This window comes from Hyaena hyaena, unplaced genomic scaffold (assembly GCF_003009895.1).
Source record: "Hyaena hyaena isolate Hyena2069 unplaced genomic scaffold, ASM300989v1 scaffold_119, whole genome shotgun sequence".
In the NCBI taxonomy this organism is placed as follows: Eukaryota; Metazoa; Chordata; class Mammalia; order Carnivora; family Hyaenidae; genus Hyaena; species Hyaena hyaena.
In genome coordinates this window covers 263,188-282,844 of record NW_024080750.1, presented here as the reverse complement: position 1 = coordinate 282,844, position 19,657 = coordinate 263,188, and the positions used below count along the sequence as shown (strand labels likewise).

Genomic DNA, 19,657 nt, shown 5'->3' with positions numbered 1-19,657 from the left:
TGTACATTTTTCCCCAGGGACCGGTGGTAGGTAGCATCTGTGCATGTGCTTCTGGCTGTTTGTAAACCTTTCTTGGAGAAATGTGTGTTCAAGTCCTTTGCTCATTTGTCAGCTGCCTTGGTGGTTCTTATGTTACTGAGTTGTGAGGGTTCCTTGTGTATTTTGCATGGATCACATGTATGACTTGCAAGTACGTTCTCCCGTTCTGTGAGCTGTCTTTTCATTTTCTTGATAGTGTCCTTTGGTGCCCAAAAGTTTAATTGTGGTAAAACAATTTTTTTAAGTTGGTATAAAATTACATTAAAAAAACTTAGGTTAAATTATATAAAAATTGATTTAAAAAGTTTTTTTTAAGTCACTTGTGCTTTTGGTGTCATATCTAAGACTCCACTTCAGATCAAAGGTCGTGAAAATTGACTCCTGTGTTTTCTTCCAAGAGTTGTAGTTTTTAGCTGTTGCATGTAGGTGTTCGATTGATTTTGAGTTAACTTTTGTATATGATGTGAGAGAGGGAATTCTACTTCATTCTTCCACGTGCGAACATCCAGTAGTGTATCTTTGTTTTTAATATAGGTTATTATAAGTTTATGTAATTTACCTCTTAATTATGACTATGTTTAACAACTGGCTTGCAAAATTCCTGAAAATCAGCTCTTGTGAGCAGCGTGAGCTGCTATGAGACGGTCCCAGCCACTATTTCCACCTTACCCTGCTTGCTGCACAAGGCTGGAGTTTGTATTTGTTTTTCTTAAGGAGCGAGCTGGGGGGTGACCGAAGTTTACAGAGCTCCTAGGGAGTGGGTGTCTGAGCAGGGAGCCTCTGGACACCCCACTCTGGTAGCCGTGGGTCCATCCACCCTCCTCCCGCTGTGTCTGGCTTGCCCTCTCCCGGTTCAAAGAACGTGACTGCTTCTCTCCTGCTGTCTTGCTTCACATTTGCCCAGCTCTTCCTTTGGCTGAGAGGAAGCTGATTATGTCCCAACTGGTGGCAGGAGGGGGGGAGGAGGTTTGGAAGTCCCACCTTTGAACAGAGACCCAAGCCTGATCCTGAGGGAGAAAGTGCCCCTCATCCTGGTGGGGTAACCGGACAAAATACCAGATGCTCAGCGACTTTTGGATTTCAGGTAGATAACGCATAATTTTTAGTGTAAGCACGACCCATGCGAGATTGGAATAGACTTCTACTAAAGAATTATGCATTGTTTCTCTGAATTCATTTAGCTGGGATCTCGTGTTTTCGTTTGCTGAATCCAGTAGGCTTCCCCTCGCTGCTGTAACTCACTGCCCTCATCCAACAGCAGGGACTCGAACTCCAGAGTGAGGAGGGTCCGAGGGCAGTGCAGCTTCCCCACCTGTCTTACAGGTCTGGAAACCGAGCCCCGACGTGGACTCGCTGTGGGCTCTGAGGGCCTTGCTGAGCCACACTACTTTTCTTTTCATGAAGTCAGCATCGTTTTCTGAGTGTCCCCTCTGCACAGGGCATTGCGCCAGATGCCGGGGGGGACAGTGACAAGGCTGCCATGGGCCTGGGTAGGGGGCGAGTCCAGAGTTCCCTTTGGGCACGTGAAATAGACAGGATTCGGACAGACCTGGGTCCGGATCCCGCTTTGGCCTGTGTCAGCGGCATGTGAGGTCGCTTCTGCTCTTGGAGCCTCTGTCTCCCCCTTCCTGGTGTGGGGATAGCAGTACTTCACTTGGGGGATCGTTCCCAGGCTTCAGTGGGGGTGACAACGTGCCTGTTGGGGGCGGGGAAGAGTTTACTGCATGTCGAGAGAAGAGAGGTACCCGTGGTAAAGTCTGGTTATTGCCCACAGGTCCGCCAGGCATCCTGGGCCACCCAGATGGTGTAGGATGGAGGTGCCAGAACTCGCTCGCCCTGCCTCGCCTGCCAGGGGCCAGCCAGCTCCTGCTCCTGGACGCCCGGGGGCCTCAGGTGGGCAGGCCTCGCCTCACCTGACCCTGGGCCCTGTCATTCTGCCACCGGAGCAGGGTCTGGCCCCTGCTGTGTTCCTGAAGGCTCTGCCTGTCCCGCTGTACCACACAGGGCCCCTTCAGCCACGTGCCCCCCTGGTGACAGGCAGCCTGGATGGGGGTGGCGTGCCCTTTATCCTCAGCCCTCTGCTGCAGCCTGAGGGCCCTGGCCCTACCCAGGTGGGGAAGCCGGTGGCCCCGACGCTCACCGTGAACATCGTGGGCACGCTGCCTGTCCTGTCGCCGGGCCTGGGGCCCACGCTGAGCAGCCCGGGGAAGGTACGGAACGCTGGCAAGTACCTCTGCCCACACTGTGGCCGTGACTGCCTGAAGCCCAGTGTCCTGGAGAAGCACCTCCGGTCCCACACGGGGGAGAGACCCTTTCCGTGTGCCACCTGCGGCATCGCCTTTAAGACCCAGAGCAACCTGTACAAGCACAGGCGCACCCAGACGCACCTCAGCCACTCTCGGCTGTCCTCGGAGTCGGAGGGAGGTGGGGGCGGCCTCCTGGAGGAGGGGGACAGGGCCGGAGAGAGCTCCAGGGCAGAGGGGGTGGGGGACAGCTGGAGCCAGAGCCGACTGGGGAGGCCCCTCTCCCCAGGCGCCCAGGGTGCCGGGCGCTGCCCAGTGTCCACCACGCACCTGCCTGCTGTCGCTAAGACCCTGGGTATGAAGTTGGAGGCTGTTCCCCGTCCAGGGTCCACACTGTCTGACAGAGAGACCCCCGTGGACTCTGCCCATGCGGCCTCCCCTGGACGCCCCCTGGCCGGCACCCAGCTGAGGCGGAAGTCACCAGAGCAGGCGTCCCCGACCCCCGGCCGGCCGTGCGCCCCGCAGCAGCAGCAGCAGCAGCAGGCAGTGACGTCCTCGGAGAAGTCCTGGGACGCCAGGGCCTCGGAGGGCCGGCTGAGGAAGTGTGAGAGCACCGACTCGGGCTACCTGTCCCGCTCGGACAGCGCGGAGCAACCGCCGGCGCCCTGCAGCCCCCTGCGCGGCCTGTGTGACAGGGAGGCGGCCCCGGGGCTGGAGCGGCAGCTGGAGCAGCGCATCGCCTGGCTCATCTCTCACAACCAGGCCGTGGTGGACGACTCCCAGCTGGACAGCGTGCGGCCCCGCAAGACAGTCCTGTGCAAGCAGGGCAGCATCGACCTGCCCGTGCCCTACACCTACAAGGACTCCTTCCACTTCGACATCCGGGCGCTGCCCTCGGGCCGGAGGAAGCCCGCCGCCCTGGGCTCGGCCCGCTCCACCGTCACGCCCCCGGACAAGGCGCGGCCGCTCTTCTTCCACTCCGTCCCCACGCAGCTCTCCTCGTCCGTGCCGTGCGTGCCCATCACCAGGAGCAGCTCGCTGCCCTTCGTCGAGGGCACAGGGACGTGGCCGGAGCTCCAGGATGCCGGCCCCCGGCGGCAGAAGCCTCTGAGCTGCAGGCCCGCCCCCGCCCGGCTGGCGGACGTCCCCGGCAGTCACCCGCGGGCCCTGGTCAGACAGGCAGCTGTGGAGGACCTGCAGTGTCCCCTCACGGGAGACGGCCCGGCCCCCGCAGAGGACCTGGAGGGCGGCAGAGCCGCTGCTGGCGAGGGGGCGGCCGGTAAGAAGTGTGGCCAGAGGCGGCTGAAGATGTTTTCTCAGGACAAGTGGCAGGTGTACGGGAAAGAGACATTCAAGAGAATCTACCAGAAAATGAAAACCAGCTACCATGGAGGCAAGAAGGCAAGGGAGGGGACGGTGGGGAGTGGGACAGAGCCAGGTGTTCCTCTCCAGGGAGAGGTGGCCGGGGACGAGGGCAGCACCCCTGCCCAGGACGGGAGGAGCCCTCTCCATGGGGACGTGTCCGTGGGGGCCACGCCAGGGCCTTGGGGATGTGCACTGGCCCGGGTGACAGAGCCACCCACGGAGACGATGGCCAGAGCAGGAGGCAGTGAGCCACCCCAGGTGAACAAGGCCACCTTCCCCCCCACCCTGAGCTGCAGAGAACCCACCTGTGCAAGCGGCAAGGGCCCTCTGCTTCCTCCAAACGGGAGGCTGGAGGTCGGGGCTCGGCTGTCCCCAGCGCCTGGTCCCCTCGAGGGAGGAGGCCTCAGGGCTCCTGTGCCGGGTCTGCCAGATCCTCACCTGGAAGGAGGCACCTGTGGTGAGGGCGGCAAGAAGGAGACCGGCCAGCAGCCCCCGACGGCACCGAGGCCACCCAGCGGTGGCCCTGGGGAGCCCCAGCCTTCAGAGGACAAGCTCCCATCAGAGAGGAAGAAGCCGAAGGTTGAGAAGCCCAGCTGCCAGGAGCAGTCGGGGCCTGTGGGAGCAGAAGCAGAGACCCCGGGTGGCCCCGGGCAGGCCACCTCCCTGCCATCTCAGCACCAGGATGGTGACCCTGGGGACACACCGGGGGAGCTGCGCGGGAGTGTGGATGACATGGGGGAGGGCAGGGCTGGGGAGCCAGGGAGGCTGTTGGAGCTTGGCGGCGGCTCCTCGACTGTTCCTTCCGTGGCCCTGAGGCAAGTCCTGTGGGACCCGTGCCCTGTGGCCACATCCCCCGCACGTCACCCCCAGCCGGCTGCACGGCCCCAGGCCCCCAGCATCCTCGCTGCCCCTGCAGACACTGCCTTTCCCCCCAAGTACCTGCTCAGGCTGCCTCAGGTTGAGGCCCGCACCCCACCCCCCACCCCCCAGGGGCCCAGACGGGGCCAGGACCCCCTCTGCAGGGAAAGGCGGCCAGAGGAACAGCCATCCTTTGTTGAGCCAGGGCTGGGGACCTGCCTGCCTCCCTGCCCAGCCACGGGCTTGACCTCCGGTGGAGCGGACACCTCTGAGGAGGATCCCGGCTGGTCCAGGCCATGGGGCAGGAGAAAGGGGGGGCAGAGAGAGCAGAAGCCAGACTTGGACGCTGCCACCCCCGCCACAGGGCAGGCCCCTGGCTCATCCGCCGGCAGCCCCAAGGAGACGACCTTCCTGCCCACCCCAATGTGTGCTCCCCAGAAGAGTGGGACCCCTGAGCCCCAACACCTCTGCATGGGCGGCCCTTCGGTGGGGGCCGGGCCCCCTGGGGGCGTCCTGAGTCCCTGTGCCCTCAGCAGGGAGTTGGGTGGACCTCCCGAGAACGCCCCTGAAAGCCCTCCCTCGGGGCCTCTGGCCCGGCTCAGTTCCTGCTGCTGCTTCCTCACGGCCCCCACGGCCCCGGGCTGCCCAGAGCTGGCCTGTACCCACTCAGAAACCCTGCGGAGCTCCGGGGCCCAGGGCCCTTTCCCGTCCTTGAGGGCTGAGCCCCGACTCACGTGGTGTTGCCTGAGCCGAAGCCTGCCTCTGCCCACAGAGCAGAAGGAAACGGCCGCTTCCGTCTACTTGGCCTTGCACTTCCTCGGTGGCAGCGCCCGGGACAAAGCTCCAGAGGCCCGGCCCCTGAGCAGGGCGGCGGTGGGAGGCCGGACAAGGACAGTCCTTGGAGAAGGCGGGCAGGTGCAGACAGCAAAGGTAACCCCTACCCCTTGCCCAGGGCCCCGGGGCTGGGGGAGTGTGCTGGGCAGGCAGGGCTTGTGGTGACGGAGAGGGAGCGTGAAGCCAGCCCCACCCCGCCTGCTCTCTGCTCCCAGGGGAGGCTGAGCTGGCACGTACGGGCAGGACAGGACGAAGGCCAAAAGTGCAACACAAAAGAAAACAAAATTGTGCAGATAGAAATTTCAAGGGAAAGAATTACACACCCAAGACCCTGGATGAGATACTTTTCATCACTAGACCTTAAATTTTGCTCTGAGCTTCCTGGTAACAGCAGCAAAAAGTAAAATGAAATGCTGCCCAGGAGAGCTCTCTGGGTAACCTAAGATTATACACCAGAAATTCTTACCGACAGAGATTCCAGGTGAAATCCCATCTCTTAAAAGGAGAGAGTTGTTGGGGCGCCTCGCTGGCTCAGATAGGGCAGCATGTGACTCTGGATCTTGGGGTTGTGAGCTAGAGCCCCCCATTGGGTGTAGAGATTACTTAAAAATAAAATTAAAAATTAACTATCCCAGGGACTCGGGAAACAATTACCATGATCAGATTCAACTTACACCCGGGTTTCCTGCGAGCAGGGGCTAAAAGGGAAGGGGGGCTGAGTGCTGGTATCTAAGTGGTAAGTGTGTGGTCAAGGGCGTGTCCACATGTCTGGGTTATGTCCTGCTCTGAGATGTCTTGAGTGAGGGCAGCTGGAGAGGATCCGGAAGCCTCAGCTCTGACGTGACCGTGTGGAACAGCGACAGGGCCGGGCCTCTGGAGCCCTGCACGCTGCTCTTTATCCCAAGAGCGGTGATTAACAGGGAATGTGCTGGGTCCAAGACCCAGTTTGGCCTGCCTTCCTCCTCAAGGCCCTTGGGTACTGGGTGCGGGGGTTCCTGGAGGGTTGGGGGCGGGGCTGGCCGTGGGGTCCCCTGGGCCTCCAGTTAACACCACAGGGCTTTGGGCAATATGATGCCAACATGCCTGGTATTTTCAGCTGCTCTGTCCAGTGGCCTCCGAAATGGCGTCCCAGGAGCCGGTGTCCGAGCCCGAATGCAAGAAGGGACCACCTTGGAGGAAGGCGAAGATGTTCCGGGGCAGTGGCAAACAGAAGAGGCTGAGCATCCGGTCCAGAAGGTAGGGCGTGTGTCCCGCCATCCATCCCACACGTGCCCCGAGTGCCCTGAACTTCGAGGGGGCGATTCTGCCCACTTCTAGGAAGACCTCCGTGGGGGTGTGGAGCTGTCCGTGTGCAGCGTGGGAGGACTGTGTGGCAGTGAGGGGCCACACTTCCGAGGTAGGGAATCGGTTGGCTCCCCATCAGCCCATCTGCACTGCCCCCCTGCCCCTGACTGTGGGCTTGTCGGGGGGCACCTCTCCAAGGCCAGGAATCCAATAAATATTTGAAATAACTGAGTTGAAAACACATCCACCGGTTTAAGTCCTGAGGAGAGAGCGCATTAATTATTTAGAGCTTTTATTGCTTTTTTATTTATGCAAGCGGTGCATGTCCTTTGCAGCAAAACGAGGAAATACAGATGAGCATAGAGGAGCCAATAACACATCCCAGTCCCGCTGCTGGGGTAACGCCGCTAGTGCCTAGGGCTCTCCCTTCCAGACTTTTCTCTGTGGTGTGTGTGCGTGCACGGCCTCTCCTGACAGCAAATGGGGCGCACAGGTTTTTACTAGTGCGCTCTTCCATCACACCCTTCTTGGATGCTTTCGCCCCTTTGCTCCAAACCCTCTAGCCGCTGTGGACAAGGGGGAGCGGCCCCTCCTTAGCCAGGCCCCAGCCCGTCTGCACCACCCGAGAAGCTGTCTGGTTTTCCCGTGGCCTCCTGTCCTGCTCGGGGTGACTTGGTGCTGCCTCCCCGGCTCGCATTCTCAAATTCGCACCCCAAACCCAGATCCCGCTGCTTTCCCAAATCCCCCCTCCACATCTCAGCCCCCTACTCTCCCCTTCCTGGGTGGCTCCCGCCTTCTCCCCGTATCGCCAGTATTTGACCCAAACCCAAGATATTCTTCAGGAGGCCATGCGGGCGCCTGGTTCCTCCCTGCCCCTGCTCAGAACCTCTGCGCCAGGCGGCGACAGGCCCTTCTGGGTGTGCTTGGAGGTGAGGCCCCGGCTGGCTCAGCTGCCTGCCAGGCCCGCGCGTCCCAAGCGGACATCGCTGAGGGCTTGCTGTGTGCCGGGCACCGTATAATGACCCCTCCCCCCCCCCCCCCCCGCATTTTTCTCACGAGGAGCCTGAGGCACAGACAGATCAGGTGACCGCCCCAAGGACCCAGGTGTGAATCAGCAAGTCTTCCTCGGAGCCTGAAGGCCAAATAGCAGCCTGGCCCAGGCCGCCCCGCCTGCAGTGGGCCGGAGAGTCCCCGGAGGTGTCTGGGTTCCCCGGTGAGGCCGAGGCACATTCCTCGGGTCTGGGACCTGAGCCTCTGCGTTTCCCACAGGCTCCCAGGGGTGCTAAGGGTGTGGCCGAGGGAGCACCCTTGGAGGAGCCTTTCTTGTGTTACCCCAGCCACGTTTCATCCTTTGCAACAGAGGCCCGGCTGCTGGAGGCCGAGCGGAAGAAGGGCCGCTCTGTGTCACAGGGACACCCAGCCCTACCCCGAGCCCCTGAACTGTGCAGAGTGGGGGAGGGATGGCTCCCTTGGGGAATGTTTGGGTGCCGTTCACAGACGGAATGAATGCTAGCCAGACCGGAGAGCACTGCCCATGGATCCCGGGAGCACGGGGTCCCCGGCACGAGGCCTTGTCCCCGTCAGTGTCTCCCACATTGGACGAGGGTGGAAGAAGCACTCGGTCGCGGGCCCGGGAGCTCTGGGGGAGGGCTGAGCGTGCCCCACTAACTGCTCCCGCCTCCCCGGGCCTCACCTTCCCTAAGGCGGCAGCTCCCGCTGCGCACCTGCTCGGTGCTGGGTGCCGCACGTCCAGGCCGTGCAGGAAGCCGTGCACACATGGCTGCTGGTGCCCAGCCGAGGCTCTGGGAGGCCTGGACAGGTGTCCCCGGCACCTCCTGGGCTGGACATGGCCCGTGTGGGAATCTTGTGAGGCCTGACTGTATTTAAAAGTCTTGACTCAGTAGCTAAATAAATATCAGGAGATCTCACGGGAAAGCCTGGATTTCCAGCTTATCTTGAAATAGCCAAAGCCCTGAAGATGCTGGGCCTGCCTTCCAGCTTGGCAGCAGCAGGTGGGAGCTGAGAGCGGCCGCCTGGTGGGCAGCGCCCGTGCCCCCTGCCGCCTCATGGGCGACCCCCGGGCTCCCGGGTTTGCGCAGGCCCCACCTCTCCCTGCCGTGTGACATTTGAGTTTGCAAACCTTGATCTTAATGTGCGGCCTGGTGGGGGCCAGAAGACCCCTCCCCAGCCAGCGAGCTTCTCAGCAAGAGAGCAGGTGGCAAGGTGAGGGGGCATCGGACCCAGTGTAGAACACGGAGGGGTCTGAGTTAAAATTGTCCTGGAGCCCCTGACTGGGTGAAGTGACAATGGGGCCGTTGAAATTTTTATGTCCATCCAGCATTATTGGGTGACCGCAATTCATTTGTCGTTTGTACCTTTATCGGCTTACAACTGTCCTGAGTTAATTCCAGCTTCAGGGCCATGGCACTTGCAGACCTCCCCCACCTCCTCCTGTACAGCTCACCTGTGGCTCCCTACGTGGCTGGCTCCCCCTCCTCTCAGGAAAGACCTCGCTATCACAGCAGGACCTCCGTGACCTCTATACTTCGGCGGTTCCCCCAGAGCAGTGAAACCAGCTTCAGAAGCAGGGGTCGGTGCTCAGGCTGAGTACCGGTGTGGGGGACATGCTGAAAGGTGGTGCCCAAGGGGGCTTCGGGTCACCGTTCTGGAGGCCGTGCACAGAGCTCGTGTTTCCTCTTCAACGTATTAAAATGTTCATTTCTCACATAGTAACTTAGGGCCAACGTGTAACAGAAGTTAATAGTAACATAGGATTTGCATATATTTACTTTGCAGATAACCCAGCAGAATAACTTATTGGATGAGGGGTTGGTTGGGCTGTCTGCCCACCTCCCTCCCTCCCTCGCTAGCCAGCTACCGTCTATCTAGTTTGCTGTTGCTGCTATAACAAATTACCAGTTTAATGTAGATACGGTTTTAAACAACATGAGTGTATTCTTTCAAAGTTCCGTAGTTGAGGGTTCATTAAGGGGGTCACCTGACAAGATCAAGGTGTCAGCAGGGCCGCATTCCTTCTGGAGGCTCCCGTGGAGAATGGGTTTCCTGCTCATCTGGGTTGTTGGCAGGATTTTGCTCCATGGCTGGTGGCCCCTCTTGGGTGTCCTGAATCACCACGGACAGCCCGGGTCCCTTTCACCCGTTAGGCGTCCGCTCCTTCCTGTTCAGCCTCATTTCTCTGCCCCAACCTTCTGCCTCTTCTTTCATTTTTAAGGACTCCTCTGGTTAGAGGGTTTTTACCTGGGTAATCCGGGACGCCCCCCTCCTCATCTCGGGCTCTGTGCCCTTAATCACATTCGCAAAGTCCCTTTTACCATGGAAGGTAATCTAGTCACAGGTCTGAGGATTAGGATGTGGGCATCTTTTAGGGTGAGGGGTGTTATTTCACACCAGCCACCTGTCCAGCCACCTGCACCTGTGTGTGATTGTGTATACGCACGTATGCCTCCTTGGATGTACATGTCTACCCTCTCATGAGTGTGTGTGTGTATGCGAGTGGCTCGCTCTCGTTCATTCGCTCGTGGGTTCTCATCTCAGGGAAGGAGCCTGTTTTCTTATTCACGCTCCCATGTCACTTCAGTTGTCTTACGTTCACCAGAAAATGAAATACCGCAGCAGGGATTCCCCATCGGCCCTAGGGCACAGCAAATGGTGGAATTCATGTCGTGGAGTATCTTTTCTCTTTTCCTCTTTTTTTTTTTTTCCTTTGGGAACATTTAGAAATGCAGAAAAGTTCTGAAAAACATATAACAGACTTCAGACTCATGAACTGCAAGATCATGACCCGAGCTGCAGTCAGATGCTTGACGGACTGAGTCCCCCAGGCGCCCCTTATTTTGTGTCTTTAAAACGTGTATATAAATGTCGCACTGAATTTATCATTCTTCAGTTGGATTTATAACTCAGTGTGGTGGTTTTGAAGTCCTAGCCACGTTGGTCAAATTGATGCAGCGTAAGTGCTGTGGAGTGCTCCCTGCCAGAGTATGACACATTTTATTGTCCATCACTCTAGTTGCGGGCATTTGTTTCCAAATTTTTTTTTTTTTTTTTTTTTTTTGCTAACTTTGCAGTGAATGAATGTGTATCCATGCCTCCTTAAGCAAAAGTTTTCCAAGAAACAGACCCAAAAGTGGGATTGTGGGGCCATGAGGTAATCACATCCTCAGCTTGACACATTATTACTGAATCACTCTCCAGAGTGGGTGTGTCAGTGTGCATCTCCGGCAGGTGTAAGTGAAAGTGCCCTGCTCCTGTTTTCCTACGAACACTGGTTACTAGCAGATTTTTATGCTTTGCACATCCAGAGTTTGCAGGATTCTGTAGGCATTCTAGGTCCGTACGTGTGCTTTGCCATTGCACGTACTGCAGATATTTTCGCACATTTATTCTCTATCTTTTTAAAGCCCATTTATGTATGTTTTACCCACATAATTGCAAATGTTTTGCCTCTTCATTCTTTCTCACGTATCCGATCTTACTTCTGGGACTATTTTCTTCTGCCCGAAACATAATTTTTAGAACTTCCTTTAGAGAAGAAAAATGTCAGTTCTCATTAGTACAAAAATACATTTATTTCATTCTTGTTGAAAACTATTTTTGCTGGGTATACAACCCCGGGTTGACAGTGATTTGCTCTTTGTACATCAAAGCTCTCTCTGCGCTATCATTTGCCTTCCATTTTGTGGTGGAGAAGTCAGCTATTAGTCTGCTCATCTGTCTTTTGAAGGTCTCTTTTCTCTGGCTGCTTTTAAGATCTTCTTTTAATCTTTGGTGTTCCATCGTTTTACTTTGATGTATCCAGGTGTATGCTACTATTATTTATTCCATTCGGAGTCTGTTGGGCTTTTATGAGTTGTGGCTTGATATCTACCTAGAAAATCCTCAGCCATCATTCTTCAAACATTGTCTCTACCCCATTCTCTGTCTTCTCTTTCTGGAACCCTGAAATAACGTATCTTAGATCTTCTCTTTTATGCGTCTTAACCTCTGTTTTCAATAACACTGTCTTTCTGTGTGGAAATCTGGATACTTTGTTCAGATCTGTCTTTAAAATTTTATGAGTTTTCTCAACGCCCTGAGTTATTTTTTTAAAGCTCGGGTAAGGTATATTGAATTTCAAGGTTATGCATATTTAAAGTATGAAATTTAATACATTTTGATGTATGTACACACCTGTGAGACCAACAACACAATCAAGATAGTGAATGTATCAGAAAGCCCTCAAATTTCCATGTGTCCTACCTCCTGCCACCCTCCCGTCCCCAGGCAGCCACTGATGTGCTTTCTGGAGCTATGAAGTAGTTCCCTACTAGAATTTTATAGGAATGGAATCACACAATATATGCTGTGTGTGTGTGTGTGTGTGTGTGTGTGTGTGTGTGTGTGTGCGCGTGTGTATGTATGGGGGTCTGACTTTTTTTCACTCAGCATGATGATTTTGAGGTTCGACTATGCTGTGTGTATTAATTCGTTCCTTCTTATTGCTAAGAACTAAGCCATTGGGTGGATATGTCACAGCTTATACATTTCCTTATTGGGAGATGTTAATGGTTTGTTTCAGTTGGAAGCTATGACAAATAAAAACCATAAAACAAATAAAACATATAAAAACAAATAAAAACTATACAAGGACCAAATGCAGGTCCTTGTATAGATATATACTTCATTTTTAAAAAATTTGAGTTGGTTATTTTTGTTGTTGTTCAAGTATAATTAACACCATGTTATATTAGTTTCAGGTGTACAATCTAGTGATTCACCACTTTTATACATTACTCTGTGCTCATCAGGGTAAGAGCGTGCTTCTTCCTCTGCACCTATTTCACCCCCACCCCGCCCTGAAATGAACACATAAAGAAGGAAAAAGCCAAACATAGGAACCGACTCTTACATGTATGGATGTACACCTGACATTCTCTTGAGTAATACCGAAGAGTGGATTGTCTAGCTCATAGGGGACATGTGTGACTCACATTAAGCTGCCAAAACATTTTCCGAAGCGGTTGTGTTATTTCACACTCTGGCCAGTGGTGTGCAACTTCCTGTCTTTCCACAAACCTTGCTGACACCTAGTGTGGCCCCGCTTTTCGGATCAGTCCTTTTACTAGATGCGCCACGGTGTCTCTGGGCTGGACTTTGCATTTCCCTCGTGACTGATGCCATGGAGCATCTTTTCATGGGCTTGTCTTCCATGTTTCTTCTTCGGTGAAGTATCTGTTTGAGTCTTTTGGCCGTTATAAAAATGCCCTGATTTCTTATTGTTGAGTTTTGAGAATTCTTTGTATATTCCGGTTGTAAGTCTTTCATCAGATATGTGGTTTGTAAATATTTTCTTCCAGTCTATGCCTTGTTTTTTTTTTTTTTTTAAACTCTCTTAACAGTGTCTCTCAAAGGACATAGATTTTTAATTTTGATGAAGCCCAATTACCATTCTCTCTGGATTGGGCTTGTGGTGTCATCAGTACAAAAATCTTTGCCTGACTCATGGCCACAAAGGTTTTTCTCCTAAGTTTTCTTCTAATGTTTTCTGCTTTTAGGTTTAACATTCAAGTCTGTGATCCATTTGCACCTAAGTTTTCTGTGTCATGTGATAGATAGATGAAAGATTTTATTTCTGCACGTGGGCATGTAGTTATTTCAGTATGTTTGTTGGTCTGTTTTGGGGCAAGCACCACACCGCCACAATTACACAGCCTGACTTGAAGACTCACCGTAAGGCTAAAACATCCAAGGCAGAATAGCATTTGCATCATAGTGGACAAATAGATCATGGAGCAGGTTAGAGGGTATAGAAATAGGCCACATGTATATCAGTCAGTTGATTTTCAGCAAAGGTTCAAAGGCAATTCAGGGAGGAAAAGTATAGTCTTTCCAGCAGATGGTGCTGAACCTGGTAAATTTCTTTGCCAGTAAGCTGAGCAGTTAGAGTTTGGCTCATTTGTTCCTCTGCTCTCAGGGGATCGCTGCCTTCATTACTTGACTCAGGTCTTGAAAACCATTGTTTTATTCATTTGCCTAGTTTTTTCTTTGGGAGGATAAATCTAATTACTGTTAAACCATCTTGGTCGGAAGGAAAAGCCCCTGGACTATTGCATCAGCCTCTTGATTGTTCCCCTGTCCCCCAACTTTACTGATCTGTCAAGTGTTAAATTTAATTGTTAGTATATATTATGCTTTATTTCCAAGAAGTTCCACTGAATTATTTTTTCAGATCTGCTTGATTGTTTTTATAGTCTCTTGCTCGTCAGCCTTTTCTTTACTGAGCTATGATTGACATCCGTAAAAGGTGTACATATTTAATGTATATGTCTTGATGAGTTTGAAGATAACAGTACACCCTGAAATCATCCCCACATTCAGTGTCTTAAACTTTTCTCTAATTTTGAGAAGCTTCTTTGCTTCTTTTTTTGGGGGGTGGGTAAGAACATTGACCTAAATCTACCTTCTTAAATTTTTAAGTACGCAATACAGCTTGTTGACTATATGCATTATGGTGTACAGTAGTTCTCTATGATTCATTTGTTCTGCACAATTGAAATCGTGTACCTTTTGATCAACACCTCCTCGATTCCCCCTTCCTCCAGTCCCTGGCAGCCACCATTCTCCTTTCCGTTTTTATGAATTTGACCATGTTAGATTTCTGAGATAGTTGGGGTCATGTACTATTTATTCCTCTATATCTGGCTTATTTTACTTTGCATAGCATCTCCCAAGTTCATCCATGTTGCAACAAATGGCAAGATTTCTTTGTTTCTTTAAAGCCAAGGAATATTCCATATCTTGGCTGTTGTAAATATGCTGCAGTGAACAGGGGCGTGCAGTTCTCTCTTTGAGGTCCTTGTTTCAGTTTGTTTGGGTGTATACCCAGGAGTGTGGTTGGTGGGTCATGTGGTAGTTCTGTTTTTATTTTTTTGAGGAACCTCCATACTGCTTTCCATGGTGGATGTACCAATTCCCAGCAACACAGTACAAGGATTCCTTTTTCTCCACACCCTTGTCAGCGCTTATTATCTTTTTTTTTTAATTGTTATTTTTTGATGATAGACAACAGGTATGAGGTGGTCTTCCTTTGTGGTTTTGATCTGCATTTCCCTGATGATCAGTGATATTTCCCACCTTTTCATGTGTCTTTGGCCATTTGTAGATCTTCTATGGAGAAAGGTCTACTCATTTTTTACCCATTTAAAAGAAAGTCTTTTTTTTTTTTTTTTAAACGCTTGTTTATTTTTGAGAGAGAGAGAGACAGAGCACGAGTAGGGGAGGTGCAGAGAAAGAGGGACACACAGAATTGGAAGCAGGCTCCAGGCTCTGAGCTGTCAGCACAGAGCCCAGTATGGGGCTTGAACCCACGAACTGTGAGATCATGACTTGAGCCAAAGTTGGACACTTAACCGACTGAGCCACCCAGGTGCCCCTTTTACATGTTTTTTTTTTTTTAAAGTTAGGCATTTGTTTATTTGCCATGGAGATGCAGAAGTTCCTTATATATTTTGGGTATTCACCTCTTCTCAAATATATGGTTTGCGAATGTTTTTTCCCATTCTGTACGTTGCCTTTTCATTTTGTTGTTGGTCTCCTTTGCTGTGCAGAAGAGAAGCTTTTTAGTTTGATGTGGTCCCAGCTGTTGACCTTTGTTTTTGTTGCCTTTGATATCATATCCAAGAAATCATTGCCAAGGCCAGCATCAAGAAGCTTTCCCCCTTTGTTTTTCTTTTAAGAGTGTTACAGTTTCAGTTTAAGCTTTCAACCATTTTGGTTAGATTTTTGTGTATGGTATAAAATAATGGTCCAATGTCACTCTTTTGCATGTGGATATCCAGTTTTCCCGGCGCCATTTTGTGAAGAGATGACCATTTTCCCGTTGTATATTCTTGCCCCTTTTGTTGAAAATCCATTTATAGTAGATGTGTGGGTTTATTTCTGGGCTCTCTATTGCTCTCTATTCTGTTCCAATAGTTGATATGTCTGTTTTTATGCCAGTGCCATCATATTTTTATTACTGTAGCTTGTAATATTAATATATTTTAAAGTCAGCAAGTGTGGTGCTGCCTGCTCTGTTCTTGCTCGAGATCGCTTTGGTTACTTGAAGGCTCTTATGGTTCCATATGAAAAATTTTTTTTAAATTTCTGTAATCTTTACTCTTATTTTCAACCTTTTCTAAAAACGCACTTAATTTTTTATATCTGATAATGCCAGCATAGAAAGTTTTGGCCTGTTGGACTCTGTTTTATGTGTTAGTTCTCACTTGTAGGAACTTATCTCCTTATTTGTTTTTGGATTTTTGATGGCGAGCTGAGAGTCTTGGAACTTTGAGACTTGGGTTGGAGGTAGGTGCCCGAGGGCATGCACTGGGCACTACTTTAAATAAAATTCTTAGTTGTAGGCCTTTTGGTGTCACGTGTAGTGTGAATTCAGATTGCAAATCCATGAGAAGACTATCTTATTGTTATAAAGTTAACAGAAGAGACTTCTGCCCCCTTCACTCCGTGATAAGATTGGAGTCTTTCAGCGTTCCCTGGGAGGGTGGTGAGGCCAGGGTGTATCATTTCTAATTCACCTGTGTCTCCAGGGTGCAGCCCTCTGAGGTCTCAGCTTTGCAGGAGTAGAGATGTCGGGTGCCCCTTGGCTCGCACCTAGGGTAGATTCTGAGTTTGGGTTTGAATCCTGCTCCGTGTACCATCCTGTCACCCCCACCTCCCCCAGTCCCAGCTCCCCCGGATCATAGAAACACAAGATCAAGCTCAACTGGTTTGTTTGGCAAATGCTCTCGAGATGAAAACTCTCTTACCTTTTCAGGGTTCAGTTTTCACTTGGGTTTTGATGAAGTTTTGAACACATGTATATATATATATATATATATATATATATATATATACACACACACACACATACATATATATACACACACACATATACATATATATACACATATATATATACACCACACACACATATACATATATATATACACATATATATATACACATGTGTATATATATATATGTATATGTGTGTGTGTATATATATGTATATGTGTGTGTGTGTGTGTATATATATATATATGTGTTTTCAGTATAAAGGTGCATATGATGGTGGTCAACCAGACTAACTAGTCAACTGTACTGTTGGAAATGGGCTTCTTTTTATCATCAGGAAGGTGTGTATTTAGAGATAGGCAGGAGGGGCTGCTTTGTCCTTCATGGGCATTACTTTCTGGTCTTGTCTAAGAGCTCTTTCTTTACGCTCACTCTCTCAGTGTCACAAACACAAAACTCTATTCTCCTATGTTCTCTTTACATAACAATGTAAGGAAGGATTTATTTTTACTTTTGCCCATATAGAGAACTATGGACCATGGGTCAAATTGGACTTTTGACCTGTTTTTATATGCCCTTGTGAGCTAGACTTGGTTTTTCCATTTTTAAAAAGCTAATGTATGTAAAGAATATGTGGTAGAGATGGTATGTGGCCTGCAAAATTGAAAATATTTAATATCTGGACCTTTATACAAAAAGCTTGCAGACCTCCAGATTAATTCACTTTTTTTTTCTCACCCATTTGCTATATTTTAACTCCCTGCTCCTACCTGGAGTTTATTTCTGGGTCCTCTGTTAGATTCCATTGTCTCTTCATTTGTTCCTGACTTCAAATACCACACTGTAATGGAAATGGTTGTTTTCATTAATGAAAGTCCATGAGCTAAAGGAGAGGGATTAGAAAATGCAGGGTCTGTTTTCAGAGTAAAATGGAAGAATGTAGAAAATTCATACTTGGATGCCTAATTGCCCTGCCACGAACCAGAGGCACAGAGATTCAGAGTGCCCACAGCCACTGCCTCCGCTGTGCCCGGAGCAGGTGCTGGACCATGGAATTGGATTTTATTGATGAATCTGTAACTGCGCTCAGTGCCGCATGGAGCATGGAACGCTTGTCCTGTGAAGCTTCTGACAAGTGGAATAACGAGCTCTGAAGTCCCTGGTGGGTCGGAGTGAGCGAGGAAGAGAGTGGGGGTCATCTGGGAGAAGCGTGCCCTGCAAACCCCAAGATATATGTCATTGAAGGTGCGGGATGGAGAGAAAACCAAGGCTCTGAGAATGAAAGTTTTCCTTCTAGAGCGGGTGTGTGTTTGTCTGAGACGCGTGCCTGCTCACTTGAGTCCTGATGCAGTTCACTTGTTGAACGAGGTGGTACTCTCAGGAGTGACGGCACGGTGTCTGAGCCGAGGGGGAGACACACACCAGATGTGGTGGCTACCACTGCACCTGGCTGAGACCCTTCGTCACATTCACCGAGGCACCAGAAGCTTGGACCACAGTCCTGTGTTCTGCTTAGCGGGACACTGAAGGTCTGTGTGCCTCCACTTCCCTTACCTTTGCTTTGCGATTCCCCGTGGGATCAAATGAAAGGGATAACGTGACAAGACATGTTCTCCCACCCCCAGGATAAACATGTGCCAAGTGGTCTGTGTAAACTCAGAAGACCCTCTCCTTGGATCCACATTCCTTCCCTCAGATGTGGTGGATACAAGGGGCCGCCAGTGTACGTGGGGTGGGGAGGGTGTGGTCAGAGCAGGCAGGTAGGCCGGTGATAAGCCTCAAGATACCTGACTGAAACTTCACCCTGCCTCCTTTGGAGAGCTTCTCACTGAACTCTAGTTAAAACTGGTGTTCCCTGAGCTCTTGACCTTGGCCAGCCAGCCACTAGTATCCCTGCCGGAGCTGATGTGGGGCAAGAAGCCTTTTTTCTGAGCAGTTTTCCATGAGGCCGATAAACAAAAAACATTGTGCTGATCTTATGTAAGTGTTAATGATGGTGGCTCTTAAAGGCAGACTTCTGGAGAGCCCAAGAGAGCAGAAGGTATACTGGATGTAGTAATTAAATTTAAAATCTGGACCTTAAATGGCAGCTTATTAGGATCTGCATAAACCACTCTACAGGTCAGCTAAAAGCAAATTAGACATAAATGTAGAAACCTAGATAGATTGTAAAAAGATGGCCTTGAGTAAAATCACAGAAAAAGAATGGCTTTGTGCAAGGGACAATGTCACGCACAAAAGTGACACTACATATTTATAAGGATCCTTGCGAATCTAAGGACTTTTGTGAAACGTATCTGAGTGAGCGGGCAGGGAATAGGCAAATAGGGGTTAGAGGCAAATCATGTGTCTGGGGTTGGGCTCCCGAGAAGCAGAGCCTGAGATGGGCATTCATGGACAGGTGATTTGTGGAGGGAGGTTTCTCAGTAGTGAGGGAAGCAGACCAGGGCAAGGGAGGGATGAAGCAGGAGGTGCCATTGAGTGCCCAGTCCTGCCTGATCCCACGGGAGACTCTGGGGTGTGGAATGCACCAGAGAGTGACTGTGTCACCGACAGAGGGGCTGAGCTGTCACTCCCTGCAACTGTCAGTGGCTAGGGCCCTTCCTGGGGTGTGTGCAAGCTCCCCCAGGTTTCTCTAGGCAAGATGGCGCCCATCAGCCAAGGGCAGCCTTTTTGAGAAGTGGGTAGATGTGAGTCACCAGCCGCCAGCACCCCAGCATCTGGAACACGATACGCAGTGAGGGAAAGGTGGTCGAGATGGGTGTTCATGGCATCTGCTGAACTGCAGGAGGCCTTGGGGGTGGTGACGGCCTTGCCTCCCCTGCCATACGGGTGTGTCTGTGCCCAGAGGATGGTGCCCATGAGGGGCTGCATGCAGAATGTTCTGAGAGAGCCTGGGGCCGGGAGAAGCAGACCCATGTGGGTGACCAAACCAGATACTGCTCCGAAGGCAGTCCGCTCCGAGGGCAAAGGAGCCCAGATCCCACCTTTAGGGGCTGGGATTCTACCGCAGTCTCCTAGTTATTTTCATCGACTGCAGTCCCTCACTAGTTTTCCAAAAGCAAAACCTCTCTGCAGTTCAAACTGTGCCTTTCTTAACACCCGCTGGCTTGGGGGAAAGGTGACCGGCAGCACACAGAGAAGAATTCTCCCCGCATTGCCCCACCCTCCTCCCTCCCTTTGTCTCTACACTTTGAAAT

At 51.4% G+C, this 19,657-nt stretch overlaps 1 protein-coding gene across 2 annotated transcripts in view; it reads left to right on the top strand.

Annotated features, from left to right (window-relative positions):
- The window catches only part of ZNF831 (zinc finger protein 831), a 91,215-nt gene that overhangs the window by 23,697 nt on the left and 47,861 nt on the right, over positions 1 to 19,657 (top strand). For both annotated transcript variants that reach the window (XR_005529231.1, XM_039236882.1), the window contains exons 2-3: positions 1,814 to 5,435; positions 6,436 to 6,575. Coding sequence is in view for 1 of the 2 variants with exons in the window: in XM_039236882.1 (XP_039092813.1) it covers positions 1,851 to 5,435; positions 6,436 to 6,575 (3,725 nt within the window). In the remaining variant the exon portion in view is untranslated. The remainder of the gene's footprint in view (positions 1 to 1,813; positions 5,436 to 6,435; positions 6,576 to 19,657) is intronic.